The 26993-nt window shown below is 37.2% G+C and overlaps 1 protein-coding gene across 8 annotated transcripts in view; it reads right to left on the minus strand.

The window, feature by feature from the left end:
- Nucleotides 1-309: 309 nt before the first annotated feature.
- BRD1 (bromodomain containing 1) overlaps nucleotides 310-26993 on the minus strand; it is a 72462-nt gene continuing 45778 nt past the window's right edge. For 5 of the 8 annotated variants that reach the window (XM_068401393.1, XM_068401391.1, XM_068401387.1 and 2 more), the window contains 5 exons: nucleotides 17910-18045; nucleotides 16470-16597; nucleotides 10905-11014; nucleotides 8400-8554; nucleotides 3766-5624 (listed from right to left, as the gene is read on the minus strand). In XM_068401393.1, coding sequence (XP_068257494.1) covers nucleotides 5441-5624; nucleotides 8400-8554; nucleotides 10905-11014; nucleotides 16470-16597; nucleotides 17910-18045 — 713 coding nt within the window. In that variant the 3' untranslated portion in view covers nucleotides 3766-5440. Of the gene's footprint in view, nucleotides 355-3765; nucleotides 5625-8399; nucleotides 8555-10904; nucleotides 11015-16469; nucleotides 16598-17909; nucleotides 18046-25011; nucleotides 25238-26993 lie in introns of those variants that run through there. The other 3 variants (XM_068401390.1, XM_068401389.1, XM_068401394.1) reach the window with 3 other exon arrangements.

Here is a 26993-nt window from a genome sequence, read left to right on the forward strand (position 1 = left end):
GGAAAGAAGCAGACAATTATGCAGCAAATTAGATTAGCTTTGTTCAAATTATTTGATGAAGTTGGTCTGAAAAATTGATCTTCATGCTTCATCAGCATCTTACTGGCATCTTGTATACATTCTCCCCATAATCATCATCTAGCAGAAGGGCAGAGGAGTAATTTCAATTTCTCTTTTCTTCTAAAATATATAAATTAAGGACTACTCAGTTGCACCATCATAAATATGGAAGTTATAGAAAAGGTATAAAATTTAGATTGCTAGTTAAATTCACGTACAATCTGACTGTAGTTTTACTTACTTTCTGTTTGTCTTGTAAGAGTCATTTTCCTTGCACACAGACAACTATTTCCACTGAAAGGAAAAAAAAAGAGATACTTTTAATATAGGTCTTTACTTTCTAAAGGAACTGCTGCCCAAATGCATTCATCTTGTCCTGGTTAGGATAAAAACCATCTCTTTAATTCCAAGTTCCCCCTGTGCTGGGGATAAAAAAAATCCTACTGGTATTCGAGCACCACATTTTATGGCTAGTTCAGTGAAGTGTACATGTCAATCTGCGAAGAAATGAATTCTGGGACGTCCATATCATAGATAGAAAAGTCATACCAAGTAGGAAGCAAAGCATGAGCCAAAGAGCTACTAAAACAAAACAAAAGTTAATTCAAAACATAGACGTAGATACACAAAAAAAATCTAGACTAGCATTTAAGAGTTTTGCAGTGCTATTTAGCATGAAATATTAAATACTATTCACTGATGTGCAGACCCAAAAGGCAGCCTATTGAAAATGTTCCCCCAGTTTCACAATCAACCATTGATAATTACTTTGTGAACTGCTGCAGTTTTTCAAAAACCTGCTCTAGGTGATACTTTTTCTTGTTTGCCTAAGAAAACATGATGAAGAACTTCAAAAGCATTGGTGAGGTCAAAAGTAATTCCAACTGTTACTTCTCCTTCTATCCACCATTAGGACTGTTATGCTATCCTACACAAGTAATAAATATTTTGAATTAATGAAAAATTAATTTCTCCATAACCTTTAACTGCTTATACATCCACATAATTTATATCTTTCTAAGTAGGAAAGTAGGTAAATACTGTTGCGCTCTCTGCCCAGCTCTCAGCTATCACCTTTCCACCTAAAATCCAGCCACCACTGTTTCTCTCACCATGTCCTTGCAGTGGTTTCATCTTTAGCAATACTGGCAGACAATTCTCCAAATCCCCCCTTTTTAAATGAAGACAGTGCTTTAGCACTTCTCCAGTTCTTTAGAAAGCCCCAAAGTCCTTCGTGAGTTCTCGATGAAAATTGCTAATGTTTTTCCCATAGTTCCTCACTGACTTATTGACAAAGCTTGCTAATGTTCTTCCTGTAGTTCTCCATCTACTTGAGCATAAGCATCAATTGTCTCATCTCGCACCTTCACCTCCAAACTTGAATATTTTTGTTGATGATTGCTGCGTGTTTGACTTGCACTGTTACTAGCAGTGAGCAGCTCTGAGTAATTTTCTGTTTATAATACTACAGAACGCACCCATAGCAGCACACCTGTGAAAATAAAATCGACAGCTAAATAGAACAGTATGAAGAGTAACTTGCCTGTCACTAGCAATTAGACACAGAGAGTCAGAAAATCCAGTTGTTGTTCTATGTACTAGCTCTACAGTTAAATACACATTCCCAAACTGGCCCACTTGCAGCAAGAACATCAGAGAAAGCTACTTTTGATAGACTACAAATACTAGAAGCAGAAAGGACTGTTTAGCAGCAAAAAGCTTTAATAGCAGCATTTTGGAAAGAAAATACTAAATATTTATTTTGTGAATGTTGGTGTGTGTGTATTGCTCCCTCTAGTGTAAAAAATACAAAATCACAATCAACAAACATTCCAAAAAAAATCACTGAGTTTTGTAACAAATACAAACTTTTTTTAAAAAGAAGTCATTCTCTATCCATTTTTCCCCCTAAATACTTATAACATGATTTCTCACATTTTAATACAAGAGAGGACAAATTTTAACTTAGTTTCAGCTTCTGATTCGGGACTCGCACACTTATCAGCAGGAAATGATGGTACCAGAACGGAGTAGTGAATATGCAAATCTACACCCTGTACTTACTGCTGCAACACTCCCCAAGAAATGGGTAATATACAATGGGGTGTTCCTCTTTTTTTCCCCTCCCCTAGAATAATGATTTCCACTCTATGATTATGTTACAGTTATTAATGTTGTCATAGAAGAACTTGGTCTAAAATGTAGTGAAGCACATTCTGATATGCACGTATTCATCTGACTACTGTACCTGGCTAGGCCCCAGAATTTGGAAACAGAGTAGTTTTGGAGCTTGGACTTCCTTTCCTAAAAAGGTAGGAAATCCCTTAAAAACTCACAAGTCATACGGAAGACTGACAAGTCTGAGAAATTATTTTAGACTTTAACCCAATCTGAAGAGCCACTGGATGATGGTCGATTTTGGCGTAAGAGCCGTAGCCACTACTGCAACCTCCTCTCAGACAGTATCTGAGAGGAATTCCTGGCACAGTTTCCATCACATACACAAAAGGAAAACAACATAGCCTTTCATGCCAGTTTCATTAAAAGAATATGCAGTGTGGTTCATTAGGATGCTTAACAGGCTTCTTTTAATCAGTAAACTTTTCCAGCTCAGAATTCTCTTAAGTGCATACAGACACCTGCAAGATCAAGGCAGCAAATTTACCTTCTCCAAGAACCGATGGAGCTGCCTCTGAAGATAAAAGCCAGAAAATGAAACTCGGAAGTCTGAGCAAAATGCTAACTAAAGCTTTCACTGAAGATGTGATTAAACAATTTGTTACAGAATAATGAAATTAATGCTCTCCTTTTGTTTTTTGAAAAAGGAGCTCTTTTTTTCCCCCCTCCTATGTTGCTAAGTTGAGAACTTGGGAAGCCTTCTAATGAATCAGTTTGCATCTGTGTGTATACTTTTTTTTCTTCGTACTTTACAGATATCAAAATTCTTATCATACAAGTATGAAATTATCTTCCAACTCCTACTGTAACTGCAATTTCAGCTTTCTAAGGCCTGACAGATCTAAAACACCAGATCTCTGCTTGCCAGAATAAGGCCGTGAATCATTATCCAGTTTCACACACACCAAATTTGAGTATATTTGGCAGAACAAGTCTGAAATAAAATCTGATGCAGGCTAATTTTTGAAGACTCTTAATAGGCTGTCCTAACAGATGACAAGTGGTTCTACTGTCTCAATATTGCATAAAATAAGCTCCATTCCCTTCAAAGATGAGCATGGTTATATGGCAGATCCTTGAAGTCATCACACAGAAGTTTTATTTAAAGCAAACAACCAAATTTTCATTTTATTTTTCTACCTGATATGGCTGTTGTTTCTATCACAGCAGCGCACCTCAATGATGGTCCTTACAGGATATCTGCCATCACTACTCCCCCTAAAGCTGTGTTTACTGTCAAGACTGAGAAAACTATTTGCCTGATCATTTGTGAAATTTATCCAGCTCATCTCATTAGAGTCCATTATAGGCAACTGGTCTCAACTAGTGTAGCTAGCTAGAACACGTACCATGCAGAGGGCTCAGTAAGGATGATACTGCATGCCACAGCATGAAAACAAACAGGTTCTTGAACCAGCACCTCTGTAACAGCTCAGTCATGGATAAGAAAATGGGCACTACAGCAAAAATCTCAGGGGCTAAATTCAGGACAAAATTAACAGTTGAGAAAGAAATTTTATTTCAAGCTTCTAAGGGGGTATTACAAACAATAGAGAATAAAAACATTAAAAACTATTTAAAAAGTAATTGTCCCTTAAAATAAAGATTCAAGCAGGTTTAACAATGAAGTATGCTATTCAATGAAGTTTTAAAAAAAGATTTAAAAAGTATTGGTTTTGCTGTATTTGCTAATCCTTTATAAAAAAGCTGGGCATAAATACTTCGTGCATTCATATGCATTATTTGGTGTTTCATATTATATAACTTGGTACAGTATTTAAGATACCACTGCAAAAGAGTTCAAACACAGTGCATTTATAAATAATGGAGTCATTATAAATCACATTGCAAACATACCTTGCCATTTTCATTGTTACAAATTCAGTATCTCAGTGAAGGTAGGAATAAAGTAGCTACAACAATCAATATCTTGAATTTATTTTTTTTCTTTTTAATATAAAAATGCAGTTCTGGAAACCCACCCTCCTTCTTCCCCCTGCCCAAACATAATGCTTTACTTCTTAAAAATAAAAATAAAGTACTAATTCTATATACATCACATGTACCATACAAAAATGTATCCAAAGTTTCTATTGCTACCAAAGTGTTCTAAATGAAAAGTTACATAAATCCCCTCATTGGAAACAAAAGATTACAAGTTACAAAAAAAACAAATTACACACAAACCATCAAGTTATTTTATACAATTTCCAATACATTTTTCTCCCAAAGCAAGTTGTCTTCTCATGTGCCTGTATAAAAATGCATATCAATATATTTGTCAATTTTATTTTTCATTATAAAGCAAATTAATACATTTTCTACAATAAATAAAAAACAGGGAGGCACACATATCAACAAAATTAAATCAATGGGAGATAAATGGGATATGGTTTTGAAAGAAATAATGTGCTTGCAGGCTTTAAGCCAGGTTTAAAACAAAACCAAACAAGTTATTTTGGGCAACAATGGAGTGTTTTTGGTGATTTGCAAGTGATGTACATAGTATAATTTTTTTCTTGGTGTCTTTCTCACAAAGTACCCTCCAAAATAATGCAACTTCCTTTCTTAAAATACATATTTGTAATTGTAAATTTACATCAATCTTAAATATGTGGTACTTTGTGCAAAGAGCAACGATTTACACAAACATTCAGAAGTCTTTTTCAGAAGCCACAGACCAAAGAAGAAATGATACAAGCAGCACCATATTGTATATGATTTAGGCAAACATATATTTGATGTCATTTTGATATTAGGCTTTAAGATCCACTAAACACCTTAAGCTGGAAGATGGTGCTTAGGTAACTTAACCTCAGAAAGAAATGAAAAATAAAATGTAAAAAGCATGAGAACAAAAACCAACTCCCTCCCCAGCAAAATTATAAAAGGAATTAAAGAGCTACTTCTAAAATCAGAATAAGTTAAGTGTTGAATATACAACTATGTACAATTATGAACACTATAAACAAGACATTTTAACAGGTTTAGTGGAAAACCCTCCAAACTAAACACAATAAAATCATTAATCAATACGGCAATGGTGAATTAGAAGAATTGCTCAACTATTTCAAGTTTGCAGAACTCAGCCACTGAATCAACAATTAAGGGGTTGTATCTTCAATACATTCTTTTACACAAAGAGGTTCATTAGTACAGTTCAAGTCTGTGGGGTATTTTTCCTGCCTTGGTAGAATCTCTGTTAGTCAATATCACTGAAGTCACTGACTGGTTCTCCATGGACTCGACTCAGGTGATTCATAGCACGATCAAAAGCAATTCTTACTGCTTTTCGTATGCTTGAATTACGTCCTTCCATCATTTTTAACTTGTCTATAGTCTCATCTATCCCAAGGGGAACCATTTTGGATTTGGGAAGCCACTGCCTGTAAGAAAGGGTAAAATATGTATGTTAAATATATAATAAAATCAAAAAGTTTATCCAGAAATGTCAAGGCTGCTATATTGTGTTTCTCATACAGCAGATCAGCTTTACCGCCTTAAATAAAGTGATAAAATTCCTTTTAAGATAGTACTTACTTGCCTTAAATATTTTAAGAACATGAAAACATTACGAAAGCCTCTTTCACCAAACAAAGAATACATTCTCATTCAGTGATACTTATTTAATGATAGATATTAAGTACCAACTGAAAAAAATTAGCATGAAGTACTGACGCAGTTTAGTTTAATAGGCAGCAGTAACTAAGAATGAATGTGGCTCAAGATTCACTTGACACAGTACTGTTTCTCTTCATTCTTTCATTTCCATCATTACAAGGAATTTGCAGATGATCAATTTTTGCCTTATATTTAAGACATCTCAATTTGGTCTTTATGGGGAAAGCTAAACCGCCAAGTAAGTTCTGCTTAGTATGCTTTTACTCTGCAGTATGAAATCCCAGTAACTCAGTATTCAGAGTACTTTTCAGTTCTAAGCTCCGTGAATATCATTGATTGCTGGGCACAGAGGAGTGGTAATGAAAAAAACTCTACACCCCATTCTTCTAGTTAAAGGAAAAGCATTCTAAATGTTTAATTAAAAAGTATAAAGTAAATTTACTTCATTTCCATAAAAGTTTATCTTAATCCTGTTTTCTTAAGTTACAGGTATTAAGGAAAACAAAAGTTAGGTAAACTAATGAATATGTATTAAAGTATGTTACTGTAGTCTGCAATCTCAACCCTGCAAATGGCAGAAGCCATGGTTCTGTTTGAAAACTTCAGTTTGGGAGTCTATCTGGAGCTGAACCAACTGCAAATCAGACAGTAAAATCTGATATAGAACATTTTATTCAAAGATTTTTTTTAACTGAATAAAATTCTCTTGAAATATTATTATTAAAGCACTCTTAACTACAATCCTACTGTACTGAGCACACACACTGAAACCAAAAAAAACGTAAAGAGTCAGTACAAGAATACAGACAGAAGAGTAAAGAATAGTAACAGCAGCACGATAAGCAGCAGTCTAACCATTATCAGTTTTAATACAGATTAGAGTGAAGTTTTAAGAAGGTATTTTTAACAGAAAGCTTGCCAAGTCCTCCAGATGCAAGCAGCAAAGGAGAAAATACAAATATGACTATTTGAAAAGGTAATCCATAGGTGATAGAAGCTGGTATCACAGACTGAAGATTACATACACCCTGCAAGTGAATGAAAATCATAGACATGGCTTCAGGAGTAAAAGAGGCAAAAGTGAGTTAGAGTGATGAATGCCAAAATGGCCAAAGTAATCAGGAACCATTACCAAAAATGTTGAGTGGGTGGGGGTGGAGGGGAGGAGGAGAAAGGGGCTAGAAAAGTATTTAGCCTGTCCCATCCATCTATGCAGAGTATCTGTTACAGACAGCTTTGCATAATATTTGCAAGATTTAGGACCACCTGCATATGGTGACAAATCGGAAAGGTTTAAGCTGCAGAGTACTCCCAAGATCAAGAATCAATCACAGCAATTATTAAGAAAATGGCTAGGGAGAGCATGCACTACACCTCTGACACCAGTAACAGAAAAATGAGAAACAGAACACTGAATATTTTTAAATTTGGATGTTCTCCAGGAACAAAGGCAGAAGAATGCAGGATCTCATGGAATCCCACGCAACTGAACAAAGATCATGAAGAAGTACCAAGGAATTAAGACAAGAACTGAAGAACAGAGAAAGCAAGCCAAAGAATCGTGATTATGCCAAAGGATCTACGGGGACAGAAAAGCAAACATCAGTTTTAAATTCCAGGCAAGAAGTTATTTAGGTGATAGTGTACTGGGACAGAGAGAGTCAGGTGAATGGCAGCATTTCTAGACATCACACACAATCAGCTGAAGAGGAAAATGTTACTGAAAGTGTAAGCAAATTCAAGAGTACAACTGAGATATAAAAAGATTTAAAGCTAGCTTGGCCTGTGTGGAAACCCAGGGAGGATAGGGATTAAGAAGAACACACGGAAGAAATTTATCATTTGATGAAAGGAAAAAAGAGAGGTAGATGAAAAGCTTCCATATCTGGCAAAAAAAGACCCAACCAAACAAAAATACACCAAGAAAAACCTAACACAAAAAACCCAAAGAGCTAGTGGAAGGGGAAGAGAATGTTTTATTGTGTGAATTATCCTTTCATGCTCCACACAGCATATTGCTGATACTGAAAGGAATGAAAAAACAGAAGGTTTCATGAAAAAAATTAGAAAGGGCTAAGAACTTCAAATGAGAGTGTTAATAAAGCATTTAACTAGAGAGGTTAAAAAGTTAAAGAAAACACACTTGAGCAGACTGGGGAAAAAAAAAAGTGTTGTCATTCAGAAAGCAATGATGAAGGCTGATACAGATAAATATTAAAGACTATTACCTTTACAAAATCTGTTTAGCTGAAGAAGCAATTTTATCAGGTCAATAAATGAAAACAGCATGTAAATCAAACCAAAAGACTATTTAATGACTTATATTATTTTCTTCCTAACTGACCACAAGCAGGTATCTTTCAGTGATGATATGTTTTGGTCCAAGAATAGACTCAAATATGAAATTTTAACATTACAGTTGATAGTTCCATATGAAAGATATCCATGGAAAGATAAAGTTTCAATTTTCTTTTAGACTAAAGGTACGGGCTTTTAAAATTTTAAGTCACTGCATCAAACAATACATTTCAATAACATACCAACTTCTTTTATTGTCAAAAAATAGTACTAAGAACAGTTTCTCATCTGATTTGGTCTGCATTTGTTCTCCAATTTTCAGTACATCCAGAGGTGGCACTGGTATAGTAACACCGTTGTGATGGCCAGCAACACGAGGCATCTTAGGGTCAATAATCTATAAAAGAGAAGAATGGTCAGTTCCTAATTTTCAGAACTACATCATTTATTTTAAGGAGGTATTACAAATAGAATTAACAGGAAAATAAACGAGACAGCCACTGCATATAAATTGGCTTTGTGTTACATACATAACTTCTTGACATAAGCTGAATATGCATAGTGTAGGTACAGTGGTCGATTTAACTGAAAAAACTCTCTCTAGAGCATTTTTCACCCATATCAGTTCTTCTTAAAGTCACACCTGAATTGCACTTAGTACAGCTTTGCAGACTGACAAGCAGGTTTCAGAATGAGAAAATTGAACAAGGATTTCTAAAAGCCATAACTGGCCTCAAATTTGAGGTTCTGAATTTCAGATACCTTAAAGAAACAACCTATGTTAAGGTATAAATATTTGTTTCTGCAAAATACAAGCCCCACACTCAAAATCTGGAACAAAACACCCTCTAAAAAAGCAAAAAAAAACCCAAACAGAAAAAAAAGAAATCAGAAGTCACTTTCAAATATCTTGCATATCCAATTTAATAACTCAGTTTTCAGCAAAACATGCAGTTAGTGTCACAAATTCTTTCTAAACAAAGGTTGGGGGAGGGGGAAAGATGCTGCTAACATCAAACTGATCAGGCTGATGGAAAAACTCCTTTGTAGGCAGATCACAGCATTATCATGTGTTCAGCTTCCACCAAAGAGGGATTATGTTACTCCATGCCTGTTCCACCCATCTCCTACCCTACTAACTCCTGTTGTTTTTCTAGCATCCACACTGGCACCAATCTTAATCCACAGTAAACTGATTATGGGAACTAAATCAACAGACAGCTAACACTGTGGAAGTCTGTAGAAATCAGAACTTTCTTCTCTTGCCTGAGGTTTAATTCCTCAATCAACTCATCACACACTCAGAGAAACACCAGCGCTGACATAAAGAAGTGGGCAGAAAAGGAGCCCTTTGGTCATGATCAGCTTAAATCTAACACTGAAGTGCTAACACCATTCAAGAGACAATGAAATCATCAAATTTTCAGCATCTGACCTAAAAGTGTTCGAGTCACCCACTGCGGGCACTTAAACTCAAGTGCTCCGAATCTCGCCTCCACAGGTTTTAACCTGACTCTGTATGATTACATTTCCTGATGTCCCCAGCACATATATTAAAAGTCATGATTGTCCAGCCTATTATATAAATCAAGCCATAGTGTATGAACTGTTTCTATAACCCCAAATGCCTGAAGCCAAACACTTCATCAACATTTTCTCTGCAAGCTTTGATTTAAGTAGAACTGTGTGTATTTCTCCTAAAATAACATGGACACAACAGCTTTAAGTTTCCAGTAGATCATTCATGACTGGATACAATCATTCAACTTATTCCAACTCTCTGAAGTTTTTTGTTTCTTTAATGAACTGCAGAATCAGAGTATTCGAATACTCATTTTGCAGCAGAAAATATCTTATAATCCCAGCACTAACAAGATGTCTGTCAAACGCTTATTCAGTTGATCCTTTAAACAAAATATATACTGCAGGAACAAAGACTACTGAGACAGGTGTGCTGGTTCGGCTGGGATAGAGTTAAGTTTCTTCATAGTAGCTGGTATGGGGCTGTTTTGAATTTGTGCTGACAACAATGTTGATAATGCAGAGATGTTTTTGTTATTGCTGAGCAGTGCTTACACAGAGTCAAGGCCTTTCCTGCTTCTCACAACACCCCACCAGCGAGTAGGCTGGGGGTGCACAAGAAGTTGGGACAGAGGTGGGACAGCTGACCCCAACTGACCAAAGGGATATTCCATACCATATGACATCACGCTCAGCGTATAAAGCTGGGGGAAGAAGAAGGAAGGGAGGCATGTTCAGAGTGATGGCATTTGTCTCCCCAAGTAACTGTTACGCATAATGGAGCCCTGCTTTCCTGGAGATGGCTGAACACCTGCCTGCCGATGGGAAGTAGTGAATGAATTCCTTGTTTTGCTTTGCTTGTGCGCGAGGCTTTTGCTTTACCTCTTAAACTGTCTTTATCTCAACCCACGAGTTTTCTCACTTTTATCCTTCCAATTCTCTCTCCCATCGTACCAGGCAGGAGTGAGCAAGTGGCTGTGTGGTGCTTAGTTGCCAGCTGGGGTTAAAACACAAGAGGTATTGCACATCTCAAAAGATGGGTAAGGTAGTACAGATTATTGACTCAACATCTGATATTGCAATAATTTTACAAACTGACTGCATGGTGAAGAGGGCAGAATAATTCAGCCTGAATGGGAATTTGTCAGTTACCATAAGTTCATGCACTGATACCTTCAGACCAGAAACAGTATCACTAGTGTACTGATGGGAAGCTGTGTACTTACCAGAGCTGGGTAAGAGGGATATCCACTGCATTTGGCCCATACTACTTTTAGAGGCTCAAGAACAGATGTTGCAGCATCAGTTGAAATCCACATACTGCTATGCCCAACTTCTAAGAACAAATAATGATATAAAATTAAAATATTAAAGAACGAAACTTCAGACAAATCTTATGCAGTTCTTTGTTTCCTCATCAACATCTCATGATCATTAGAATCCAAATGCCAATACCACCTTTGATGCACAAACCAATAAAAAGCAGGTAATGGGCATAACAGCTCTTTAAATTGTACTAGTACTTTAATCCAAGCCTACAGATAAAGAACAAGTTTTTAGACACTTCTAGAAACAGCGTATCTTAAAATACCTTAATTCTCAGAAAGCAAGTGTTTGCCAAATTCGAATAACCCTTTCCCTTTGAAAAAGCTCAAAAGAAAACATAAAATTATGGTACTCCAAATAACCATTTTCTTTTGAAACTACGATGACAATCCTGTCAAAGATGTGATGATACTGAAGACACAAGTTGCACGGTATGTTTTCAAAGTGTTGGATATCCATAGTAGGATCAGCACCTGATAACTTAGAATGCTTGTCTGGTATACCTTTCTATTCTTATGCATAAGTTCTAACCTGCATTTTAATTTCTATTTATTTATTTATTTCTGATCAGCCCTCTTGGTCTCTCTGCCCAGCCCTTTCCTGTGGCAAAACTCAAAAAGGCCAACAGGGTTCAAGGAAGCAGCTGTAATAGATTGTTTTTTTTCCTTCTCAGGAGGCAGCATAACAGAAAACTGAGTTTATGTTACTGCTCGCTTCTACCAGAAATCCTTCATTTTCTTCTCTGTTGCTCACCACTGGATTGAAGCATGAGACAGGTTTAAGCCTTTCAGTCAACCACAACCGCAGCTGGCCCCCTAGACGCACAGGGATGAGGCCAAGAGACTGGGCAGAAGACAGTGAGTTATACCCTTAAGATGGAACTGGGGGTGGAAAAGTAGAAAGAAGGTAATGAAAGTTCACAGCTGTAAAGATGAGGAGGCACTTCTTGTACTGGGAAAAGTGGTCCCAAAATACAGTTCAGATGTTGTAGTCATGCTTTTTTTAGTGGTAAGGCAATACTTGACAGAAGTAGTTCTCTACTTGCCAAAATACAATTTATTCCTCAATTCTTCCCAATCTGCTCCCATTTAAAATGGGCAATGCTTAATTTATAATGAAGCAGCATGCAGACATACCTTCTATCTCAACATCACAAAAAAGTGCTGGGAAAAAAAAGTGGTTTCAAACCTTATAAGAGTAGAAATAGCAAGAAAAAAAGTGTTTAAGGTGATCACAAAAAAAGAGGTCAATCATTCTCTACAATACATTCTAGGTCAATTCTCAGCCATAGGCTAATTCATTCAATTATGATTTATTTTTAATCTATAATGGTGTCAACATTTCAAGAAAATACTTAATTGGGAAGTCTAACTTCAGACATTCACAACTATGTAACATCAGTTATCAAAGTGCAGCAGTTCATAATAACTTGCCACCACAGCATAACAAAGAAATTAGATATTTTTGAAGCTAAAAGGTGTTATAGGTTCTATTGTAGGTATGGGTATCATAAGAGAAAGAGAAACAAATGCAATTTTTCCAGTGTCTTTAAGACCTTCAATAAGTCTCCTAAAGAACACAGGGATCTTTGCCGTCAATCCCAGCAGGCTTTACAGAGATCTTTAATTAGTGGATTCTATTATACAAAACCATGAAAATAATTTGTCTTGTTTACACTGTTTCTCACTGAACTATATAACCTTGGAAAACAGTTACTAAATCTATTTACTACTTTATTTGTTCCTTTCTGTATATTTTTAGAGAGGTCATTCTAGGACATTCTTCACTTTCTCATTAAAAGCCATAATATTCTTCATATTTATAAACATATAGTACGCACAAATATAACACATACAGGCATTCGTATACTTCTAAGAGTATAGCTGAATATATAAAATACTGGGTATTATGGAAAAACATGTTGAATCCAGATGAACTATTTTGGTAGTATTTCAGAATAAAACAATCAGAGCAATTGCTAACACAACAGGAAAAGCAACTTAGGCAACTTCTTTATTTCTCTGCTCTATTAACACTAGTATGTTAAGTATTCACACGCCAGTTAGAGTCCTGAAGGTTTAGATTAATGTGTTCTTCACACACAGACTATTTTGAAAACAATATATAGAACTCTATCTAGTACATAAAACCAGTATAAATCCTCTTCTTTGGGGTAGCTAACAAGAAAGAAAAGAAACCTACATTACTCTCAGCTGCAGAGTTGATACGAAACAAAGAAAATAGTATTTTAATGCTGAGAAGAAGGTCATACACAATCTGACAGAATGCACACTGCCAGAGTCCCTCACAGACTTCCAGGTGTATAGACAGTAGGGAAGAGTCTCAGAATTATTCCTAGTCAGAATTTATTCCATGCGGTGATAGGGATTACTATGCTAGCACATATGGTTACTATTTTTTTTTTTACAGCATAAAACCACCTTTATTTCCTCAACCTATGGGAGACAATGAATTCAAGTTAGCAGACAGGACAACGTACTGCTGAAGATTTTAAATAACAGTACTCCCACTAGCTGAAAATCAGCAGTACCAAAATACCACAAACCAGACTTAAGATCCTACATAGCTTAGGGTAAACATGTCTCATTATACTTCTCCCCTTACAAACTTTTTACTTCTTACAATATTTTAAGAACAACTAGTGTTTTTTTCAGTATCATTCTCATAATAGAGTCACTGTGTTTAATTTTTTATGGGAAGTTGAGCAAAATACCCATTAGATGCCAGCATCTCAAGCCTCAAAACTTTAAGGTATTTCTAAGAACTTCAAACCCAATATCTGCATACCTTTCAGCAAGGAATGCTAGCTCTTCATAGGCCATTTATTTTAAACCAGAAACTTCAGCCACAAACAGGAAAGTCTATTTTACTGAAAGATGCCCAGATTAATAGTGCACAGTGTTTTCTTCCTTTTTTTTTTTAAATTACATAGAAGAAACTTTGATTTTAATGCCTAAATCTGCAGACAAATCCACTGACACTGAGCATATTTAAGCTCCAAAACTACTGCCAGCCAACAGGTAGCTGTAGTATCTGCAGTGTAGAGGGGTCATTGTTTAGCATAAATGATAAACTGAGACTTTACTTTTACTGTGTAACTCTTGGCTGGACAAAGTGTTCTCTCTGCTGTCAGTGTTACCTGTTGAAATTAAGACCACACAGAGGAAAAAGCTATTTGAGTCAAATGCAGCAAAACGTTCCCCGACAACCTGCCCCTGACCACTCTTGCTCACCAGCCTCATGTGACTGAAGGGAAAGACAGCACCTAGACACTGCTGGAAAAAACACCCTCACCAAGATTTACTGAGGGGGCGGGGAGGGAAAGTCTGACAAGAGGGTGGATCAACTCACTGGATAAAGATGGGGACAAAGAATTGAAAACTGGTACAAAAAGCATGAGAGATTCTGGGAATAGGAAAGTGAGATAAGCATCTTGGATCAGAGAACAAGGAATAGCCAGGCAAAAGGACTTGGCAAGGTTCAGGAGGGACAGGCAGAACACCACATTGCCACTTTGGTATAGCAACTTCCTGACCCTATAAAGGAATCCAAGATCTACAAACCTCAGTACATCTATGTATACAGCAGCTATTAATGAAAACCACTCATAGCATGTGTCTGTTCATCTTCCAGTGCTCTTGCACACCAAGAACAATAAGCTATTACATACAGATAATTCTATTTGAAAACCAAGAAAACCCTATTAAGCCTACAAGTCCAAGTCCCAAAAGTTAGACAGAATTCTGAATAATTTTTGAAACTTTAATTCATCCTCTGTATTTATATCTCAATATAATCTTCATATTTCAATATAGAACATATTTTTCCATAATAGTCTTAACTTGTCCAGTACATCGAGTGGACCTGGTTCTAAAGCATACCTCAGTCTCACAAGTCAAAAAACACTGAATGTGGCAGCAGTATTACAGAAAACAGCAAGCCCTAACTCACACATTTGGCTTTGTGATTTCAATAGCACATTGTAACATTGTTTGCATTTGAACTAACATATTTCAGTGGGTGTGCATTACAATGATTACATCCACTACTCAATGCAAAACTGCATCGCATCATAATTGCAGTATTATGACATACCATACCGTAGGTTCTGAGACAGCATCTTATAAATAGAAACAAGATATTCCTTGGACCTAAAGACAGCATAACTCTAAGCACTGTGTTTGTTTCTAAAGCATATATGCTCTGTCAAACAGAACTGTTTGAGACATTTTGCCATGAATGAACAACCTTTTATTTAAGATTCTTTTTAAAATCTGGATTTTACTAATAAAAGTAAATCATGGTAAAATTCCAGTTATGAACAGAATGTAAGCAGGAGTTTCCACTTCACTCCTACTTATTTCCTCTTCTTGATCTGCTCAGGTAACAGGGTGCAGAAGGCAGCCAAAAGAGTTCAAATTAGACAGAATATATAGTAATATATACAATAATGCTGTTAAATGTCATTTGCTCCTCCTTTTAGGCAGCTGTAGAATGTATCTGAGAACAGAGACAGAATTAAGAGAGATCAAGGAGAGTTCTGAAAAAACAGGTACAGGAATTCTAAGTGGAAAGTGTTAAATATAAGACTACCCAGCACAGAGTAAGAAAAGCAAATGGAAAAGGTTAAGTCCTGTATAAGAGGTTACCACACAGATAATAAAGATACTCAGCCTGAGAGTAATGAAGCAGTAGCTAAAAACAGATTCACTGCAAGAAAGAAAAACAAAAACTGATCATGTGGAGAGGAAAGAACAGACTAAGGTAAACAAAGTGTCAGATAAAAGCACTAGAAAGACATGAAAGAGTCCTGGATAAGGAACACCCAGGACGAGGGGGAGATGAGTTGGAAGGTCAGAAACTAAAGGCCTGCTAGACACTGCAAGGCTGATGTCTAGCTTCAGTGTGGGAGCACTGCATTATGCAAACACAGTTCTACTTACAGAAGAGACAATCTACTTAAATCTTGTAATGCAATTAAAATATTGAAACAGGTGGAAAACATATCAAGATAACATAGTTATTTCCCTAAAATTTGGTAACCTATTATCCTCTACATTCCACTTCTTTCCAGTTTCAAACTTCTCCTGAATCAAAGCAGACCATGTCTCACACATCTGCAAACATGTTTATGCAGGACAGACTATGAGGAGTAAACCCTAAACAAAAAGCCCAACAAAGAAAAATATTGACAGAACCACAAACTGTACTTCAGGCCAAGTTTTGCTACCACATATTAAACAAAAAAACAAAATCAGGTACTATTCTTTTCTCTTCAAAATCTTTAAAGAGTCAAAAGCAGTAGTGTCTGCAATGCTATCAACACCGCTTTCAGAATGCTTAATGTATTTCAGCAGCCAAAATACGAATGCTAGAATCTGTCAAATAAATGGACAAAATTATAGTTATACAATATTATTAAGAATACAATTATTGATAATTACCAGCTGCAATTCTTGCTGCTTTGGCATAGTTTCCATTTTCAATGCATGATATCAATTCACTTCGGTCTTCCAGTGTATGTCTTCGTATAAGCGCAGGTTTACCTTTACCACATTTCGGCAGGCTGAAACTATGGAAGTATTAACATTAAAACCATTACTTGAAAATTAACATTGTTTACTATTAGTCAATACTTTGAAAAAGAATTTTAAATTCATCAGTACGCAGTAAAATCAGAGCAGCAAGCTCTAACAAATTTTATGTGACAAAACACAACAACATAAAAGCCAAAACCCCAGATTATTTTCATGCACATAATTGCCTGGTTTCAGTAAAAGACAAACTGTATGCAACTGCACCTCAACTGCTGTACAGCTTATACATGTACAAATGAGAGAAGCTGCTTTGTCTTCAATGTTACAGTGGCCAAATGAAAACATGTTCCCTCTGCTCCAACAGTTTCGCTACGTAGGAAACACACTTATTTTCTCTTTCATTTTTCACTACAAATTAGTGTCTTTCAATTATGGAATGTCTATACACAAAATGGGAAATTTGTTCTCTGCACACTTGAATTTTCTTTAAGAGTTCATAGAATCTGAACAGCAATTATTCTAGATCAAATCCTCAATAAATCACAACAAATGTAATATTAAATTCTCTTTGTTTCTGAAAGCCTGTTTGACATGAGTGCATTAACACCACTCCCTTTAACAGTTTAATACCAATCTTGAACACATGAATAAAGCCTTCTTTACTTCTCTAACAGATTTACGCTATACTCCTGTATGCCCCATCCTCATAGCCCAAGACTGGAGACAGCTACCTTTTACCCAGAGATTAGTGCCGTTTTGGAAAATGTGCACCATTGGTGATGGAGAAATATTTATCAATGGTGGCAGAGGTGACCATTCTGACAGTCCTATCTTTAACAACAGACTTCACAAAAAGAAAGTCAATAGCTGGTCTACAGGTACAATCAATTATCACTGCAGTAACTAGCCAGTAATCCAAATCACAGACCAATAATCTACAGTTCCACAGCTACCGAATTTACCTTCCCTGTGTACAAGGACTCCGCTTTGGAAATTGCTTCTCTCCTCCCCTCACCAAAATAAACACACCTGTTTTTAGTATTCAGGATTAGGAAGGTAATTAGAACAAGATACTGTATGCACAAACATGTATATGTATCCATATATATAGAGAGAAGCCTTGTCAAGTATAAAGTGTAACTGTCCAGATCTGCAATAACCTGAATGCAACAGAAGAATACTAGCAATCCTGAAAGGTGTCTCAGATTTGACACACAACCGAGAAAACTGAAATGTACTCTTTTTTTTTTTTTCTAAAATTTATGCAATCCTCTGATGTTGGTCACAAACAGTATAGAAAACAGATATATTCAGTCTCAAATTTATATTTCAGATTTACAGTTTTACCTCGAGTTACACAAAAGACTGTTACTAGACGAAATACTAGATTCTGATGCACAGCGGCGACGAGGTTCAACTTTTCTTCCCGGAGTATCATCTAATGCTCTCTCTTTACTTCCATCTCCAAAACCATTTGACAGACCTACAGCATAACACAAAAATAAACTGCATCAAACTGGAAACCACACCATTTTCATTAACAACTTTTTGTATTCATACATTGTATCATTATTGTTCTGTACTTCAAGTATTGTGATGTGATGAAAAACAAACAACTTGAACATTAACAAAATATTTCATTTCAAAACAGTGTTATAAATAGGAGGTTCCTGTAGTCCAGATTTTAAAGATAAGATGGAAATTTAGGTAACATAAAAAAAGGTGAAGATTATAATACGGGAAATGCCAAATGGAATATCAAATCAGTCTTTGTATGTAATGTTTCCAACTATTAAGACAGTCAGGCTGCAAAAGCTGCATAGAAAAAAAACAAGGGAAAAAAAGTAATGTTACAAACCAGGCAGATTTACCAAGGCAACACAAGGCTCATTTGAATACCATGTTACAACCAAAAGTCAAGAAATACTGAAAATCCTTTTCAAACACTGGAGTAAAGAGTGGTAGGGATTCCCTCCTGATGCTATCTAGTTCTTCCTGAAAGTCTTTCCATTTTAGTGAATTCAGACTGACATTATCATGTCTGTTTTCTGTGATCAACAATCAATAATATGCACATTACTATTTTTTACTATCCTTCCCCTGGCACAAGTTTATGTACGTCCAAGGATATTATATTTTGATTTCATTAATTGTAATGAAAACGTTAAAAAGGCTTTTATCTTACAAGCTACTGATTTGATGGGCTGCCACCAATCCTGCTCTGGGTTTGCTAATTCACAACAGTATAGTTCTTACTAAGTCATTTCCATATTTGATTAAAGAGACAAACGAAAGGGATTAAGATAGCGTTCTGAAGACTTCCCCAAGGAGGGGGGGGAATTAGGACTAAAAAAGAAAGAATCCAACACACAGAAATGAACTGGCTAAAGACAACGGTACTAGCCTGCAATCAGGTACTGCAAGTTGTAGACTACAAAGAGAACAAAATTTTAACACAAATTCAATTCTGAGCACATTTATTTCCTTACAATAAATTAAAGTTTTTTAACGGCCTTATGACCAGCATGCTTCTCATAATGCAAGAAAGAGCTACCTATCCCAGCCATCCTATTATCAGAGTCTTAAAGGTCACCATGATCTTTGTTCATTCAGACATAGTCAAATAAGCTTATGTAACTCCACGTGCCTCTCCACAGAGCATTATAGTATGACAACTATGGCAGAACTCCCTTTATTAAGTTCTAATTCTTCCAGTCTGTTTGCCACAAAGACCTCTGCAAAGAAGGCCGACAACTAAGGAACTTGAGCTTAGCTAGTTACTTTGTATGACTCAGCTGTATTTCAAGGCATTTCCATTTCAGGGATTTTCCCTCCACCCCGAGGAGACCTTCTATTTGGATTATCAACACAATTTTAGATTTTTAAGAGAAAAAGGAGAATTTATTCACTGGTCTGAAAGATTTACAGGTAATATTCTCTTCCATTGTCATTTAGTTAACATTGTAGAACATTCACTGAAGAGTGTTTTGTTAACTCCTATATTTGCCTTTGATTTCCTATACAAGAAAAAAATTACAAAGGTAGCATTGTCTTGAGTGTTCAAGCACTAAACTACATGCTGTTGATTAATCTTGATCTCATTCTCAGCAAGTCAGTACAAATAGCTGGAGATTAAGGAGTTCAGTCCTAGACTATGCTGAACGACCTGTCAAAATAGAGTATGCTTTATGAGAAAGCTTAAATTCCCCTATAAACTATGGCAGTACGCTTCACGTAGCATCTGAAATGAAAAGCTGGAAACACATTCTGCAAAGATAAATAGGAGATCTCTTAGGTCTCTGCAAATAACTAGTTTTTATTCTTAGTTATCCTGACAGAGCTATTTTTCAAGTGAGGTGTAGAAATTGTTTTGTTTTCATCCTGCCACAAGCTAGACACACGTTATTCAAATTATCATTCAGGCTTCTAGCTAATATAAATCAGCTATCAGCAGAAACAAGTTAGATCACAGATTAAATTTTAAATTTGAAGACAGATCAAGCAATTGTTGCTACCAGAACCAAGCACAGTTCAGGTTCCCAATGGACTGAGAAAGTGGAAGGAAATAGCTGTTTATTTTTGTAAGAGTACCTATAAACTGTTTAACCACATATATGCCAAACATGACTTGGCTACGTATCTCTACGTACACTGGTTCTGCATGTATATGTATATCCAGGACAAAAAAAAATTAGGGACTAGCTTCACTTGATGATAACTTTCTGATGCAAATGGTAGATGAGCCAACTAGGAGAGGAGCGCTGCTGGATCTTATCCTTACTAACAAGGAGGGTCTGGTTGAAGAGGTGAAGGTTGAGGGCAGCCTTGGTTGTAGCGACCATGAGATGGTAGAGTTCAGGATCTCATGTGGCAGGAACAGAATAGCTAGCAGAATCACAACCCTGGACTTCAGGAGGGCCAACTTTGGCCTTTTCAAGCAATTGCTAGGGGAAATCCCATGGGACAGGGTACTAGAAGGTAAGGGGGCTCAAGATAGTTGGTTAGCATTCAAGGACTGCTTCTTCCGAGCTCAAGATCAGAGCATCCCAGCAGGTAGGAAGTCAAGGAAGGGTACCAGGAGACCTGCATGGTTAAACAGGGAACTGCTGGGCAAACTCAAGTGGAAGAAGAGGGTGTACAGGTCGTGGAAGGAGGGGCTGGCCACTTGGGAGGAATATAAGTCTGTTGTCAGAGGATGTAGGGAGGCAACTAGGAAAGCTAAGGCCTCCTTGGAATTAAACCTTGCAAGAGAGCTCAAGGACAACAGAAAGGGCTTCTTCAAATACATTGCAGGTAAAGCCAACACTAGAGGCAATGTAGGCCCACTGATGAATGAGGTGGGGGTCCTGGAGACAGAGGATAAAAAGAAGGCAGAGTTACTGAATGCCTTCTTTGCCTCTGTCTATACTGCTGGAGGCTGTCCTGAGGTGCCCCAGACCCCTGCGGCCCCAGAAGAAGTCAGGATAGAGGAGGAATCTGTCTTGGTTGATGAGGGCTGGGTCAGGGACCAATTAAGCAATCTGGACGTCCATAAATCCATGGGCCCTGATGGGATGCACCCGCGGGTGCTGAGGGAGCTGGCAGAAGTCATTGCTAGGCCACTCTCCATCATCTTTGCTAAGTCGTGGGCAACGGGAGAGGTGCCTGAGGACTGGAGGAAAGCGAATGTCACTCCAGTCTTCAAAAAGGGCAAGAAGGAGGACCTGGGTAACTATAGACAGGTCAGCCTCACCTCCATCCCTGGAAAGGTGATGGAGCAACTTGTCCTTGGTGCTGTCTCTAGGCACATCAAGGATAGGGGGAACATTAGGGGCACTCAGCATGGCTTCACCAAGGGGAAGTCATGCTTAACCAACTTGATAGCCTTTTATGAGGACGTAACCCGGTGGAGAGATGATGGTAAAGCTGTGGATGTGGTCTATCTTGATTTCAGTAAAGCGTTTGACATGGTCTTCCACAGCATCCTCGCAGCTAAACTGAGGAAGTGTGGTCTGGATGATCGGGTAGTGAGGTGGATTGTGAACTGGCTGAAGGAAAGAAGCCAGAGAGTGGTGGTCAATGGGACTGAGTCCAGTTGGAGGCCTGTGTCTAGCGGAGTCCCTCAAGGGTCGGTACTGGGACCAGTTCTATTCAATATATTCATTAATGACTTGGATGAGGGAATAGAGTGCACTGTCAGCAAGTTCGCTGATGACACAAAACTGGGAGGAGTGGCTGATGCGCCAGAAGGCTGCGCAGCCATTCAGAGAGACCTGGACAGGCTGGAGAGTTGGGCGGGGAGAAATTTAATGAAATATAACAAGGGCAAGTGTAGAGTCCTGCATCTGGGCAAGAACAACCCCATGTACCAGTACAAGTTGGGGGCAGACCTGTTGGAGACCAGCGTAGGGGAAAGGGACCTGGGGGTCCTAGTGGACAGCAGGATGACCATGAGCCAGCAATGTGCCCTTGTGGCCAAGAAGGCCAATGGCATCCTGGGCTGTATTAGAAGGGGTGTGGTTAGCAGGTCGAGAGAGGTTCTCCTCCCCCTCTACTCTGCCCTGGGGAGGCCGCATCTGGAATATTGTGTCCAGTTCTGGGCCCCTCAGTTCAAGAAGGACAGGGAACTGCTAGAGAGAGTCCAGCGCAGAGCCACGAAGATGATTAAGGGGGTGGAACATCTCCCTTATGAGGAGAGGCTGAGGGAGCTGGGTCTCTTTAGCTTGGAGAAGAGGAGACTGAGGGGTGACCTCATTAATGTTTTTAAATATGTAAAGGGCAAGTGTCATGAGGATGGAGCCAGGCTCTTCTCAGTGACATCCCTTGACAGGACAAGGGGCAATGGGTGCAAGCTGGAACACAGGATGTTCCACTTAAATATGAGGAAAAACTTCTTTACGGTGAGGGTGACCGAACACTGGAACAGGCTGCCCAGAGAGGTTGTGGACTCTCCTTCTCTGGAGACATTCAAAACCCGCCTGGATGCGTTCCTGTGTGATATGGTCTAGGCAATACTGCTCCGGCAGGGGGATTGGACTAGATGATCTTTCGAGGTCCCTTCCAATCCCTAACATTCTGTGATTCTGTGATTCACATTTTGATGTCTTCAATCAGTTTATGATTGTGCTGTCACTGAAATGCTCATTTTGGCACGCTCAGTCCCTTGCAATGGTTTCTTCTTATCACCATGTCCATACCAAGAAATATGTGGTCAGGTAATGAACTAGTGTTCAGTCGCGCACTGGGCAAAGCAACGATGTGATTGCCTCACTGTTGATGTTGAGAAACAAGAAAAGCAACACAAACACACAACTTTAGCAACGGAAACAGCTCTCTGCAGTGGTAGTCCAGCCTTAATCTAGTTTAAACATAACCGACATTATGAGTTTGATGACTCATTTAATTCACTAACATAGGTTTTTAAGATTACAGTAAGCGAAGTTTTTTCAGTCTGTAGAATGGTCACTAACAGTGAAAAATAAACCCAACCTTTTTCTGACAAATAAGGATTATTAAAGTGCAAAAGAATTTCGAGCTGGTCAGACACATTTCTCTCTTGCTTGTGGAAGTATTAAAAACAAAGAACATGCAGGCTATCAGCACGAGCAATTTTCCTAAATATCAAGCCCTGAATGACATGAGCTTATGCAGTCCATGAGACTCAAGGTTTATACAGTCCACTTGTCAGAAATTACAAGGAATAGTCATTATTTTAAGAAAGGAAGACCTCAATGCTTATTTTAAACAAAACGCACTCATGCCTAGTCACAGATGCTGCAGTTCCCAAGTGACCTTGTTAACTTGCTGGAAAAATCCAGGCAACAAAATCTAAGTGGTTTATGGTATCACTGATGTGCAAAAGATAAACATATACTACATTTACATGTCGTAACTGGGAATTTGTTTTTTTAGATCATTACAAAACTCTTTCTCCCATGAATCAAGAAATACCCAATCTCCTGTAGCTACTAGAATAAGTGAGATTAAAGAAGATGTCCATTTGCTTTAAGGAATTTGCATTTTATTGGCTCAAAAGTATTATTAAGAAGGTCAAATAAAGAAAATCCATGGGAGAAGGAACTCATCCTGCTTTTGTGGATTAGTAGCCTGAATAAGCCTGCAACAAACCTGTATGAGCCATTTACATTTTCCAAAAGCTCATGATTTTGTTAGATCAACTGAGCTGTCCCAAATATCAAACTAAAACCTTTCATTAGCAGATGATTCCTTTTTATTTTGCACTCTGTTCTTAAGTTTCTTCAAACATCAGTCCACTCTCAGAGGCAGAACTGAACTTTTTTCATTTAAAAAAAACCCAGGAATTCACAAATAGTGAAATCTGCTATCAATCTTAAATGCAGGGTTACTGCCATTTCTAATCTTCAGCTCTAGACTTCAGTTTACCTAGAAAGTTTACTGTCATGTCAATCATGGCATATAACACATGTAACCATTTTAAAAATAAAGAAATGCTAACAAACAACTGTAAACTAAGTAGTAAGCCAAAGATGATCAGTTTTATACCTTTGCACAGGTTTCTCACTGCCCTGAAAATGGTATTTATCAGACAGAGTTTCAACTTCTTCTCAACAGCAGCTGTTTGTTCTGAAACTGCAATTAAAACTTTCACTGACTACCTACATCAAGCAAGTTATAATCTTGTTGCCCACACCAAATTAATGGAAGTAGGAAAAGGTGACTCCGAAAAGACAGCAGAAGTTCAGAAAAAAATGAGAGGAACAAAACTCAGGATAGGCCAAGGAGCGGCACGCTCCATGAGTGTACAAAATCCTGCCACAGAATACAGGATTGTGCATTTCAGACCGTAATCGCATCTTGCAGTTCTGCTGAAACAAAAATAAAGAAGCAGAACTTGCATAAAATTATTCTAAAACAATTAAAACTTCACTATACATAGCCGGATGCAAAACCAAGCATATCCAAATGTAAGATGAAGTGCTGTATTAAAACCACAGCTGAAGAGCTGAGAAATAATGAAAATTATTTAATAACTTCAACCACTAAAAAAGTGGGAGCAGTCAAAAAAAGACTGCACACAGCACACCAGCACTTGTATATATATATAACACTATCTAGGTTCATTTTACCAAGCAAGGACTAATCAAGTCCCGACTTGTGCACTTACCCAGCACCAGTGACATTAGTCTTCACTAAAATATATATTAAAGAAAAATGTGTATTGTATTAAAACTACATAAATATACGAAAATAGGTAAAAACATTTTTTTTGTATGCTTTACTTCTCCAAGGAAGATTAGACTGGTTTTTGGGGAAGGGAAGAGGATGGAGATGGAACATTCTGAACTAATCTGCTCTCACAGAGCATGTTCTAGGAATAAGAACGCTGGGAGTGGTAAAAATCTGCGACCAATTTGTGTCACATATACTACAACATGTACAACTTTATAACTTACGGAAATGGGGCAATATATTGAATGAAGAGCATAGTTTCATATATGTCAAAGACTTCCTCCAACAGTGTTCATTTTTTTTTGTTTTGTTTTAAGGATGGCTGGTGTCTCCAACATGATCCAAAATAATTACTTCAAATGTAATTGTCTTTCTGCGTTCCAAAATGATCATTTAATTGAATTCCATTCCATGTTGAGGATAACAGAAAATAATTAGGATCCAAAGAGATAAATACCCAGCATGATATTAGTTAATATGAGAACCTGGAAGACAGTGAAAAAGCCATTAAGTCTCTCTGAAAGGAAACAGAGCTTTCAAATAAACAAGCCATCCTTACAGCAGCATCCAGAGACAGTGAGAATGATACAAGTGTTCCACATATTCTAACACTAATACTCAGGTAAAGTTTCAAAAGGGGCAAAACCAGACTAAAAGTTTCACTTTGATTCAGCCCTCTTTCTTGGAAGAGAAAATGTATACAAGTCATTGAAAGCATAGAATACAAGCTCCACGTGCATTATATGCATCAAGAATATGGTTTTGAAATGTATCTAAAAATCCCTCCAGTAAGAGTAAGAAGGGGGATGACCCTAATTTAAGAGGATTTATATATACAGGTATGCACAGACAGGACAAAGAAATACTTTAAGGTAATAAAATAATCACAAGTTATTGTATTCTTCAATACGCAAACCTTGAAAATAGGCGTATTACAGCAACAGGAAGGCATCCACAAAGTTTTTAAAAAGTGAACCTTAGAGCAACCCTATAAATGTCTACTTCCAACAGTAAATTCTGGAGTGCAGTAAGAATATTAGACACAGTCCTTCTTTTCAGAATACACAGAGATGAATATCTGTGCACGTCTTTAAAGATCCTAAACAGAAAAATTTCTTCTTTGTCGGTTTAAGTAACACATAACGAATACTGTTTAGTGTCTCACTGAATAGTGAAAGTTTGATATGTTTCAAAAGAATACTTAAGAATTCATCCTGTAATTACTAATTTTCTTCAAAATCTGTGAATAAGAAGTGTGTCTGGCTAATCAGATGAGAGTCTGCTAAAACAACTGAATCTGAATTGCACAACAGAAAGGAAAACTAATCAACATTTAATAACTACAGCTTCCACAAGATAAGGATTGTTGCTCTGTGCACTACAACAATAGGATCACTGTATTGTAGGATGACTGTCAAGACATTTTAAAATATACAAGTGGGAGGCAACACTAGTGGAAGAGTTTGAAAACATTTGAGAAAAATCTGAAAGGAAAGAGCATACAAGCAGAAACGTTTCTCAAAAATACGTTTTACCACTTCTTCTAGAGAGTATCAGCTGTTCCAGTGGTATAGAAAAGACTGATGACAGTAGTAGTACAGTAGAAAATGCCATTAAAAAGTGCAAGAGCAAAACTTGGAAGGATTTAAAACTAGCTTTACAAATTGAATTCTTTAGTCAGCTCTAGTTTATGATTTGACATGTAAAACACACACAGATGATTGTAATACAAGACTTAAGTGCCTGAATCACACACAGATCAATGGTATGTCATTCAGGATCCAAGAAATATAATGCCTATAGAAAGTCAGTAATATTTAGGACCATTCACTTCTAATTATCTCAGCAAAGACTACTTCTGAGGATTTAAGATCAGAATCTTCTTTCCAAACATTTTTTCTGATTTATGCGGTAATGCAAACAGTAAAGATCCTTTACAAAAAATACATTCTTACACATTTTCCATTTGAAGGTTTCTATTTTCTCATCTACCAAATCCTGGTATCAATTAAAAGAAAGAAAACTTAAAGGGTTATTAAAAACTTAAATGAATAAAGATTATTTTCATTCTCAACTTGTATCATGAAAAAAGCATGATAATCATCTATCAATATATTGCCATCAAAAACCTAGTGCCTAGCAGTCTTCCAGAGCAGCCCAGCAGGACCTACAAAGGCAGACTATTCCAGTTCCTAAATGGAACTAACTTCTTTTTTTTAAATTACTATCTAAAGGATTTTA

The sequence above is a fragment of the Nyctibius grandis genome, chromosome 5 (genome assembly GCF_013368605.1).
Source record: "Nyctibius grandis isolate bNycGra1 chromosome 5, bNycGra1.pri, whole genome shotgun sequence".
NCBI lineage: Eukaryota > Metazoa > Chordata > Aves > Nyctibiiformes > Nyctibiidae > Nyctibius > Nyctibius grandis.